The following is a 12,298-nucleotide window of genomic DNA, read 5'->3' as shown; positions in this document are numbered from 1 at the left end:
CTTCATTGACATGCATCTTTTAAAGTTACTCTGTGGCAACTCTTCTATCGAGGAACCTTAGCATTGTTGTCACCAAAAAACAACTTTTCCACATTATACATGTGTTGGTTCATTGGCTGCTAATCACATGCTTGTCAATATTGTTTCAAGAACAAATAGCATCCGTAGCTTTTCTTCTCTGGACACCCCCCCCTTTGTGTCCTAATTCCCTTACTTTCTCGTGTGCTTTATTTTTAACTTGCAGGCATTTACAGTGTCTCTGTGCTGGCATCTTTCTGCTTAGCCAACATCCCTTGTTTTTCTTTAATAAACAAATAATTTTACAAGCTCTGTGATGTTTGCTAGGCTTCATGCATTTTCATTTCTTGTATAAGATTTGTCTAGTCTTCTGTAATTCAGTGGAGCTTACCTGAGAGCTTAAATAAAAAAGCTAATTGCTCTGTTTTCCTTATCCTGATGCCAGCTTTCAGCTGTTGAAATGTTTCAATTGATTACATGTTGCAGATACTGTAAAATAAACAGCTAATGGAAAAATGGTGAATAAATATAAGGCACACCCTTCCATTTTTTAGCCAGCCATTTGAATATATTTGATGATTTTTAGAACATTAATTTCTGTTGATCCGCCATACAGATAAGTGAAAGGGAATAGTTCTGAGACAATTTTATTCTCAGTACAGACTGTGTAAAAAAATACAGTGGGAAATTAATTTTGAAGTCTGACTCGATTCCTTCAGAATGATGTGGGATCATTTTCTGAAGAACTGGATTAACATTAAAGTGTTTTACTATCTTATTATCTAATGTTATACATCAAGTTTTATATCCACCAGCTTAGCATTTTAAAGATCTTTAATACTGTTACAATAAAATTGAGTACTGCAGCTAATTTTATATTCCATAATAAAAAATATCTGTGCTGGGAAATCAGTCATCTTTTAAGCTCTTAATAAAAGGGAAAAAGCCCAGACGTGAACTGTATTTGACGCTGTGCACAGTAAAATGTAACATGGTTGATACTACTGTATTTAAGTTGAATATTCATTCAAACTTGAATCTAATACTTTTTGTCCTTTATAATTTTTCAATGCATTAACTGAGAAATTAATTAGGAATTTAACACACTTCCCAACAGTTTAATAAAAATTCGAATTTAATAGTGAATAAATGTTGACTGTAACAGGCCTTTATTTCTACATGGCTAAAAACTGTATTAGCTTTAGTTTTATCCTAAAAAAATAAATAGAAGACTTTGTAAGTGTTTTTGACAATCCTTTAAAAATATGTCTGGTGTCTACATTTTTTACACAATAGTATTTATATTATGAAACATAATACAAATATGCAAGCATTAACTTTGGTTAATTAATATGAACAAAAAACCCCAACCAAGTCAGCCTTAACTTTGGAAATAGTTGTAAAGCCTAAGCTAGGACAAATATTTCCAGGAACCATAGTTATTTTGTTTTGTTTTATCCTGTACTTGTGGGACCTGTTTTAAGCACCCACCATTGGAACTAGATTTTCAAAGGAGCGCAGCTTGTATTCAAGCACCAGAATAAGAGTTGACTTTCAAAAGGGCTGAGCATTCAGCACTTCTCAGAGTGACACTTACGGGCAGATTTTCAAAAGGTTTTCAGCATCCACCATCCTTTTGAACTGCTCTTCTTGAAACCTGGCCACTTATTTTGATGCTTAAATTGGTCTCATTTTCAAATACAGACTTGATTTTGGCTGCTGAGTACTTTTGAAAATGTGGCCCCTAGTGGCTGCTAATCCCTTGCACTCTTATTGGGGTCATACATGCATACTAGTTGTTTAAAGTCCAGCCCCCGCTCAGTAAGGCAATCTTAATTCTCATCCACATCTGACATGCTTGATCCTAAAGAGCTGAGGGATCCAGCCAATGAGCCAGTCCCCTCAAATGCATATGTCTGAAGGGAATCGTATGGCAGAGCAGTAGGATCTGCATTAGCTTCTTTAAGCTTTTCTAAAATGAATTCCCTGAACACAGCACTGTCAGGACCAACTTGCAGAGATTGTCTGTAAAGGCTTTGGATTTCTGTTGTGATGTTTCTTCTAGACTTGTGCTCTCTCATGACAGTACGAGTCCTGAGTGCTGAAATATCAAAAGCCTCTGTGTCCTCCTCTCCCCCTCCTTCATCATCATACCTGACAATGTTCTCTCTGAACTCTTCAGGCTTGTCAGGAAATAAGGACTGCTTCCTCCTCTGCCTTAAAACCAGCATTGCCAAAAAAAACACTGACAAGAAAAAAGAAAAGAACCAGAGACTTTTTATGTGTTTGGAAAGTCTTAAGGGTGGTAAAACTTCCTAATGTTGAAGCATGTGCAAACTCAAGCAATCTAGGTGGATTTGTAGAGCTGTGATTTTTTTCGTGGATTTATGGTTGTAAGATGTAGTATTTTTGGTGGGGAAATGGCTACAAAGGGACTTATAAAATGGGTTAAGGAAATGGAGCAATTTGTTTGGCCAATGAGAGTTTGGAGCAATGAGGGAATCACAGGTTATTTGTGCTGTTTGAAACTAGTTTGTTTTATTACATAATATATCAATGTTCCGTTCATACTTTCATTTCCCTCTCCCAGATCAAAACCACTGGAAGGGCTGGGAAATAAAAAAGGAATGTTATTGGGTTAGATCCTCCTCAGTTGGAGTCAATTGGTTCAACTCCTTTGACTTCAATGAAGCTAAGCTAAGCAAGTGAGGAACTGGTCCAATAGTTTCTAGTAATTGGTTTTGCACATTTGAGAATTTCTGGGGATGTTGTACCTCATATCTGTGCACCAACAAGCTCTATCTGTAAGAATACCTTGTTTGTAACTGACATAAAAGCTTGGATTGTAGAACGACTGGCTCAGATAGAAAGGATTTTTCATGTCTATTTTTTTTTTTTAATAAGCATTCATTCCCCCCTGCCACCTCCCCACACCAAACCCTGGCTCGCTTCATCCCAAACCGAAGTGTCCATTTCAAATACACAATGGGATCCAAAACGATGCATGATTTCAGTTTGTAACTAATTATAGCTGGAAACTGAAAACAGTTTTAAGCTTAAAAAATAAATCAAACAAATTTGATTGACAAATTTGATTCAAATATTAGAAAATATTTATCCATACAGGTTTGGGTTGTTAATTTAAAAAATGCATTGGAACTTTTTATAATTATTTTTCTCATTTCTGATGTTACATCTTTAGCGATAGTTTTCTTAGGAAGAATTCTGAAGGATTGAAGAACAAGTACAATTCATGCCATGGCTGCATGATTTAGAATGGTAACACCTCTTCATTATCATGCCCTTTGTAACTGGTGGAATCAATTTTAAATTGAGATTCTACTCATTTTTTTAATTAAAATTTCACTTCCAGTGAAATAATTATGTTTGCCTAACTTATGACTTTTAAATCACACCATCTGTGAAATAACTCTAGTGCTGGTGAATTTATATAGTTCTGATAGCAGCTGATAAGGAGGCATTGAAAAAGTTGTCCTTGCTTTTGATGACCCACATCTTTAGATGATGGATGATGTTTTGCCCATGTCGTGCTATCAGAAAGTGTAGCATGTCATATGGTGTGCTATGCCAATGTTACCATAAGAAACAAGCTCTTTAACAAGCTCACTGGGGTTGATGCATCCCTCTAAGGGAATGCTAAATGAACACTCTAGAGCTAGCAGGGATTACTGTGCATTACATTTAGATGGCGGTGCAATGGCTGAGTAGTTAACACAGGGTTTCATAAATTATTTGCCTGTGTGAGCCTATTTTGAGGCTTATTGTGTCCTTTGACTCAAGATAGCAACAAAGCACCACAGCAGCCAAGGAATCCAAGGAATTTTCACATTAAGTACATTATTTAATGCTCTCTGTGATGCATGGGCTTGCATATTGTGACACAGCTTCTTCATGTCTGGCGGTGAGGTAGAAATTACACATCTCTGATGTGACATCAATGGTAGATCGATACTGAGACTTGATGGACACAAGCGTGCTGAATCCAGCTTCACAGAAATACTCGCGAATGGCACTACCAGTTCTGAGGTGCATGTTGAGAATGCAGGATATTCATTCTTGACCATACATAAGAACGTAAGAATGGCTATACTGGGTCAGCCCAGTATCCCGTCTTCTAATGGTGGCCAATGCCAGGTGTTACAGAGGGAATGAATAGAACAGGTAATCATCAAGTGATACATCCCCTGTCACCCATTCCCAGCTTCTGGCAAACAGAGGATAGGGACATGGTTTTGCATCTCTGCCCATCCTGACTAGTAGCCATTGACCGACCTAGCCTTCATGATTTATCTAGTTCTTTTTGAACCCTTTTATAATCTTGGTCTTCACAGCATCCTTTGGCAAAAAGTTCCACAGTTTGACTGTGCTGTGTGATGAAATACATCCTTTTGTTGTTTTAAATCTGCTGCCTATTAGTTTCATTGGGTGACCCCCAGTTCTTGTGTTATGAGAAGGAGTAAATAACACTTCCTTATTTACTTTCTCCACACCAGTCATGATTTTATAGATCTCTATCATATCCCCCCTTAGTTGTCTCTTTTCCAAGCTGAAAAGTCTCAGTCTTATTAATCTCTCCTCATATGGAATCTGTTCTATACCGTTAATCATTTTTGTTACTCTTTTCTGAACCTTTTCCAATTCCAATATATCTTTTTTTTTTGAGATGCGGAGACCACATTTGCACGCAGTATTCAAGATGTGGATGTACCATGGATTTATATAGAGGCAATATGATATTTTCTGTTTTATCTATCCCTTTCACAATGATTCCCAACATTCTGGTAGCTTTTTTGACTCCAGCTGCACATTGAGTGGATGTTTTCAGAGTGCTATTCGCAATGCCTCCAAGATCTGTTTCTCTTTAGGCCCCATCATTTTTTCTGTATAGTTGGGATTATGTTTTCCAATGTGCATTATTTTGTATTTATCAACATTGAATTTCATCTGCCATTTTGTTGCCAGTCACCCAGTTTTGAGAGATACTTTCGTAGCTCTTTGCAGCCTGCCTGGGACTTAACTATCTTGAGTAGTTTTGTATCATCTGCAATTTTTTCCACCTCACTATTTACCCCTTTCCCCAGATCATTTATGAATATGTTGAATAGGACTGGATCCAGTACAGACCCGTAGGGGACTATTTACCTCTCTCCATTCTGAAACCTGACCATTTATTCCTACCCTTTGTTTCCTATCTTTTAACCAGTTAACGTTCCATGAGAGGACCTTCCCTTTTATCTCATGACAGTGACACAGAACTCTGGGAAAGAACATTGAGTATATGTTCCTTGCAGGAATCGATCACAGAGAATTTCGGAGCTGTTTGATTTCAGCTGCTGGCAAACCAATGGCATCAGCCTTGCACTGAAAGGGGCTTCATACCTAATCATACTTTGTCATGTCCAAGTCAGGGAAAAAGGATACAAACTGGTCCTTCTGTCATCTGAAATACTCAGCCATTACCTGTGTGTCAGCCAGTAACTTGCAAAGCTTCAGGAAGGATTCATAGTTTGTCTTCAGCAAATTATTCTTCCAGAAAACAATTTTCTTTGTGACTCCTGTGTTGTGATCACTCAGTTGAAGTATGTGGTATTCTTTCCTTGCAGACATGAATTCAATTCATTCAGTTTCCAAAATATGTCTGTGACATAGGCAAGAAGGCATATCTTCCTTTGGTCACCCAGAAAAATCAATGAACTCAGGCTTTTTTGCAATCCAGTACATAGGCACGCAGCTTGTCTCTCAGTTAAAAAAATCATCCCAGTACTTTTCCTCTCAAGAGCCAACAAGCTTCACTGTCAAAGAACAACACATCAGGATCATATTCCATGTCTTCACACAGGTTTGCAAAGAGACACACATGAAGAGGCTGAGTCTTGATGTAGTTCACAATAGATGAGACCTTCTGCAAAACTTCACATAGCTCTGGACTCAGAGCTTTAGATGCTAGTTTTTCTCTTTGAATCATGCAGTGAGTTCACACAGCAAATGGAGCTAATGTCTCTACCCAAGGCATGCACACCTGCTTTGTGGCTTGCCATAGACAGAGCTCCATGTGTGCAAAAGCCCACCAAGCAATCACACCATAAATTTTTGTTTTGAATGTAGCTGGGTAGCACATTGAACCATCTTGCACCATCTTGTGTCCGGGAAGAGGAAGAACAGAATGTCTTCAAAAACTGCACCATCTCATGTGTATTTCACAAAAGCCAAGAAGTGTGCATCACAACCCTCAGTGTTCACATCAACTTGAAGAGCAAAAGAATCTGTGTTTTTCAGATACTCCATCAGTGTGTTTTATTGATCTGCTGCTGTCACTTTGATCCTTTACTTCACTGTGTTGTTGGAGAGTGGCTTTGAGCTTGTTTGCTTCAGTTGCCCCAAACATTATGTTCATCGCATCAATTGCAACTGGGAAAAACAAAATGTCTCCAATTGTATGAAGCTGCTTGGCCTGTGCAGTGTGGTAACTCACCACAAATGATGCCTTTTGAGCATGGTCACAGATGGACATGGCTCTCTTGAATTGCAATTGTTGATGTGAAAGTTCTTCTTTCTGATATTGGAAAAATATTTTTCTGTGTGTTCCTTGTGAAAGGTTTTTCTATGTGTTCCTTGTGAAGAGTTTAAGTTTATTAGGCTTCATGCTTTCACTAGGTGACACCGTGTCATAGCAGGTATTTTGGCCTTTCATCTTTCTTGATGAAATCACTGGTGAAGTCATAATCAAAGAAAGCCTCATCATATTTTCAAGCATGTTTCTTGCACTCTTGTTTTTTGTTCATAACTACACCATTAGATTCACTGCTGGAGGCTGAAGCAGATACACTGGGTAAAAAATGAGTCTTCTGTGCCTCTTACCACAAATCTGAAAGAGGAATTCACTTTTCAGCAAATGAGGCCAGGATTTAGGAAGGCCCTGCGTGGTGATACTAGGACAGCAAAATGATTCTTTATCCTCAAATGACAAGGGTACTCAGGGTGGCATGAAAAAAAAATATGGACTTCGTCTTAGTGCAGATTCCCATCTCAGAAAAGACTAGCACAGGTTCCTACTAGCTCATGCAGAGAGGAGGCTCTCTTGATGAGGCTGCTACCCACAGATAAGGATTTTCTGCATTCAAGTCCCTCAAATGGATACTTGCACAGCTGCATGGTGCAAATGGCCAAATTGGTGTCCGCACAGCAATCTCCACACAGCCAACGTGTCTGAACCTGCTCCACAAATGCTGCACCAAGAGGCCACTGTTTTGCTCTACAAAATGGTGGTCTCCACACCATGTGACCTCACACACATCATATATGCTAGGTCATGCTGCAAGGCTGCCATTCTGATCTACAAAATGGCAACCTCTGCACAGCATGACCCTGCATGCACTGTATGCATGAGGTTATGCTGTGTGAAGGCCTCCATTTTGTAGATCAAAATGGGGACTTCCTGATGCAGTGTTTTTGGAGCAAGTTCAGACATGTTTGGGGGCAGATGGCATCACAATTTGGCAACCTGTGAGTTAAGGCACTTGATTACAATCCTGAAGGTCTGGATTTGAGTCTTGCTCAAACTCACACTGAAAGTTTGGATGGACCAGATTGCTTCCCCTTGTGTTTTAGCTCTACTCTGAATGGGGATGGGCTGAGAAGAGAGCAGAAGCAAACAGTTTCTGCACTCAGAGTGCAAGGAGTGCACAGCCCATTACTGTGAGCAGTCCTTTCACAGCAATGCCAAAGGAGAAGCTTCTTGCTTGAACCTTCATCCCTGTGCAGGCATAAGGGGTTAACTCATACTCTATCCCTATATTTATAGGGAATATATCTCAAACTAGTAGAATCTATCTAAATGGAGGAAACATTTTAGGTGCAAAGACTGCATGTGTGACAACAAGCCTAGCACTGTGCTTCCTAAATTTGTATCGACACGGGGAGGTGGCGGGGGTGGGAGGGGGGGAAGGGAAAAGAGTAGCATAAGAGTGGTTGTATTTGAAGAAGTGACTATGTAAATATATCACTTTATTATTCAACAGATCAACTCTGTATTCAGAGTCATAGCTGCCTCCTTTATGACAAAAATAAATAAAAAGAAACAGTAACAAATTATCTTAGCTCTAGAGAACCACATAGTTATGATGGAGAGAATTGGATTCTATTCCTTCTCATGCATCATCAGTAGAACTGTCAGCTAAATTTCAACGGTAAGGCTAAATTCTGCTTTAGTTTTACGTGTGCTAAGACAAAATTTTAGCCTTCCACATCTTTATGACAGCTGATGATAGATGTGCATACAGGAACACACCTACACTTTGGCCAGATTTTCAGGGCTGGCAGTTACAAAGACATTTTTTTTTACTTGTAAACCGAACCGATTTGATTTGTAATCAGTGAAACACAATAAATACATAAATAGCTCAGACAATCCGAGGAATCTCTATTCAAATGATCAAGTCTAGCATATAATAGAAGAGGGCAGTAGGACACACAAATTTTTTTTTTCTTACCTAATATTACTAGTATGCAGGCCAAAACTGCAACTAATGCTTCTATGCTGAGACCCATGGAAAACATGAAAGCTCCAAATCGACAAGACTGGGCACTAGCTTCAGTATCACAATCACAGATGCTGACAGTTAGGGTGTTTGTGCTGGTAAGTGAGGGGGTTCCATTGTCCACAATTAAGACTGGCAGGAAGAAAGCAAACTGCTCTTGTCGACTGAAGCCATTTTTTGCTGTAAGAATTCCAGCCGTGTTATCTAGAAGATGAAGCATCTGTATCAGATATTTGTCACTTTAACAAAAATAAATACATAAAAAATCTGGCTAATAACTTATCCTTATTTGCAATCAATGACATTCTGAAAGGGTGTATGTCATTGGAGAGGAAAGAGAAGTGTGGGGAGGAATATACTGATTTAAATGGGTGTTAAATCAGCAAAACCAGGTAAAATGCAGGATGTTCTGAGCGGAATGAGGCATTTCAGTTTTGATAGATTAAAAAAGCATCAGTTACAATACACCATGCATATCAGCTTCCAGGGACAAGTCATGACTGTTTATACCGCATATTTTTTTAGTAAATTAATATAAACATGGGCCTAATACAGAGCCATTTATCCAAACCTTCTGAACTTTGGAATATTGATATGGTTCATCAAAACAACCCCCAGTTTCAGTTTTGTAAAACCAGCTTTTCAATTAAGTACGCAAAACAAATGAACAACCCCACCCGCTCCCCTACCCCCCCCCCCCAAACATTCAGTTTTGTTTGTCCGCATATCTGTGTTTGTTGGTAACCTAACCGGGGGAGGGCAAATTTGGCTCTGTGTTACATCAGTAGATCCAGAGTAACTCCATTTACTTCAGTGAAAGTACTCCAGAAGTGATGGCAGATTTCGACCAAAGGACTTTGTTTTAATGTTCAAACCCGAAAGGGGAAAAAAACACCTAGCCCATATTCAAACTGATTAACTGATTCTTTGAAATGGACCCATGCAACCAGCTGCCATCCTGTCCAGCTGTTTGTAGAGCATATTGTATAACTGGCTAATCAAAAGTTTCAACATTCAAAGGATGGCTTTCTGATAGATGTGTGTGTGCAGGGGGAGACAGACAAACTTGGTTGTGAGCATCCACAACCTCAAAACAGGAGCCAAGTGTGCTCCTGCTACTTTGGCCAGGGAACATTTCATCTTAGAAACACTTTAACTATGTATCTTGTTGGAAAAAGATATGGGGCAGGTGGCAGGGGGGCAGGGGTGTTTGGTTCTGTATGATTAGAAAGTTGGCAACCCTATATAGCATTTCACCTCCTGGCAGTGGGTCAGAGGTAAATGAAAACCAGGAATTTAAATACGTATTAAAACGTTGCCTTTCCTTTTGGAGACATTAAAAAAACTAGTTTCCTATAGCGTGAACTTTCCAAAAGTTAGTTCCATTGATTTATTCACCTAGCCAGACCATTAAAATAATTAGCAAAGCCAATGTAAGTAATGTGTATTTCAGTTGAGTTTGAAAAAGCTCTTCTTCTAAGTCTCAGAAGACTGACTTTAACTGGTCATCTTTCCTATAATATCACCAGCTGTTAAACTTAAGTTTTCCCTTCAGATTAGTTTCGATTGGTGACCCCCTAGACCATTCTTTTGAAGTATCTGGATCAATACCAAAATGGTCCAGCATTAGGATATGCAGAGAAGTCATTCATATCATGCCATCAGTAATCAATGCATACAGTTCTAAATGTATCAGGATGCAAAGTTACATAATTGTGAATTGTGCTTCTGTTTATAATTCTATTTTTGCTGAACTGAGTAAAGGAGAGGACCCTTATTAACAGCATTTCTCTATTTTATTTGCAAAACATTCTTTTTTTTCCCCTTAACACCAACATGTGACAATTTAGGAGTTAAAGTTATGTCCCATAACACATGCTATATTTAACTATCTATTAAGCAATATAAATCTATTTTTCTTGATTTTGTGCTAAGTATTTTTCTCTCTTCTGTAATACTATCTTTTGTTGATTAAAGTTATTTGGATTCTAAAAGAACTATTCTACATGAGGTTATTGAATTATTATTATTATTATTAAAGTTTGCTCATGATAACTCTTTTGCCCTATTTCAAACTTAACACCAAACATTTCTCTATATGGGTGGACAAGTATACAAAACTGGTGATGTGAGCACTATTAAAGCATGAATCTTTCATGAAGGGATTTTTAAAAAGCTACATGAATGACACTACCTTGATTATCTCTGACAGTAAAATTTGAGTTGTTTATGGCCTCCCGAGCCAGAGTGAAGTAAAAATGATGGCCTTCTACTGAATCATCTTTATCCACTGCACTGATGGTCTGGATTAGCTGCAAACAAACATTGACATACATGACTGTTTAAGAATAAACACTATTTACTTTCTTTTAACACAATACATGTCAGACATTATAATGAATTGCTGAGGCTACAAATTCTGTAGCAAATAAATGTATATAATTGCAATCTTGTTGGGGTTATTGGTTTTCTAATGTATTTTTAGTGTCCTGCCATTATGCCATTTGATTTTATGTTGATTTGAGGGAGATAAGCATTAAAGACCTAGGATAATGTAAATAGCTTCCAGAATCAAAATGCAAAGGGTAAATAAAGTTTTCATACGCAAACAAGAATCATATATAAAATATTTTGCCCTTTCCTTTTTCCCGCAAGGTGAAAAATATATCATTCTCCATTTGAACCAGCCCTCCAGTGCAAAAGCTATTTCCTTCCAGCCCACAAACACAGCAGCATCATTCAATTGATGTATTATAGTGGCAGTAAGTGATGGTGACAAATCCATGTGTTGAATTGTTGATTCTGGAAATTATGATAGACTGATTATGGAAGTTTTTGTTTTGGTTTTCAAGAAAACAAAATAGGCCTTATTTACAAATGTGTCAAAGCAGATTGTCATTTGCAAGAGAACAAAGTCAAAATTAATATCTTAGCCCTTAAAATAATATCTGCCATCTTCATGAATAAACAACCAAGATTAAGTTAATATAATGAGCAATATTTCTGCTTGCAAAGAGCAAATATTTATCACTATTATCAGTTCAGTGAATCATGCATCATCAAGTACAACATTCGATGAAGATCTTCACAGATCTCTACAAAAGCCAATTTGTTTCTTTCATTAGCAGAGACGGGTTTCTTAAAAGTATGTTTTAATTGGATAAGGACCCAAACCAAAAATCCAGACCTGAATCTTTGATACTTTGGAAAATGTCATGTCCATTTTGAATAACGTGACTCTATGTTATCAGTCATTATGTCTTCATGTTGTATATGGATTTGAGCCTCCAGGACTCTGAGTACACTCAACTCCCATTGAACACAGCGAAGCTGAGAGACCCTCACTGGTTTGGGTGCTACAGTGGAGATTTTCAAAGTCACAAATGGCACTTAGCCAATGGCACCTAACTGCCATTTGTCTTTGAAAATCTCCCCCCAAACAAATATTTTCCACTCAAAGTTCTAAGTAAACATAAATACCATTTCCTTTTAGGCAAGATAATAATCATGGGAGTATCATGATATCTGCCTTTTCTGCCACGATACTTAAGGAATGTACAATGAGGCAATTGTGAAAGCAACAGGATATGCTGCTGTTGTGCGTGCCCCATATTCTTGGTACTCCCTCTTGTTCATGTGAGGAAGCCATCTTCCATCTGTGTAAAGATCCCATGGAGAAAGAGAAGTCCTATGTAGCCTTATTGTGGCAGTGCTAGAGCACT

General features: G+C 38.1%; 1 protein-coding gene across 6 annotated transcripts in view; it reads right to left on the bottom strand.

Annotated features, from left to right (window-relative positions):
- Positions 1–1,135: 1,135 nt before the first annotated feature.
- The window catches only part of CDH19 (cadherin 19), a 168,125-nt gene continuing 156,962 nt past the window's right edge, over positions 1,136–12,298 (bottom strand). For all 6 annotated transcript variants that reach the window (XM_065585194.1, XM_065585196.1, XM_065585195.1 and 3 more), the window contains 3 exons: positions 10,771–10,888; positions 8,529–8,780; positions 1,136–2,263 (listed from right to left, as the gene is read on the bottom strand). In XM_065585194.1, coding sequence (XP_065441266.1) covers positions 1,851–2,263; positions 8,529–8,780; positions 10,771–10,888 — 783 coding nt within the window. In that variant the 3' untranslated portion in view covers positions 1,136–1,850. The remainder of the gene's footprint in view (positions 2,264–8,528; positions 8,781–10,770; positions 10,889–12,298) is intronic.

The sequence above is a fragment of the Chrysemys picta genome, chromosome 2 (assembly GCF_011386835.1).
Source record: "Chrysemys picta bellii isolate R12L10 chromosome 2, ASM1138683v2, whole genome shotgun sequence".
Lineage (NCBI taxonomy): Eukaryota > Metazoa > Chordata > Testudines > Emydidae > Chrysemys > Chrysemys picta.
This window is presented reverse-complemented; position numbering and strand designations above follow the sequence as displayed.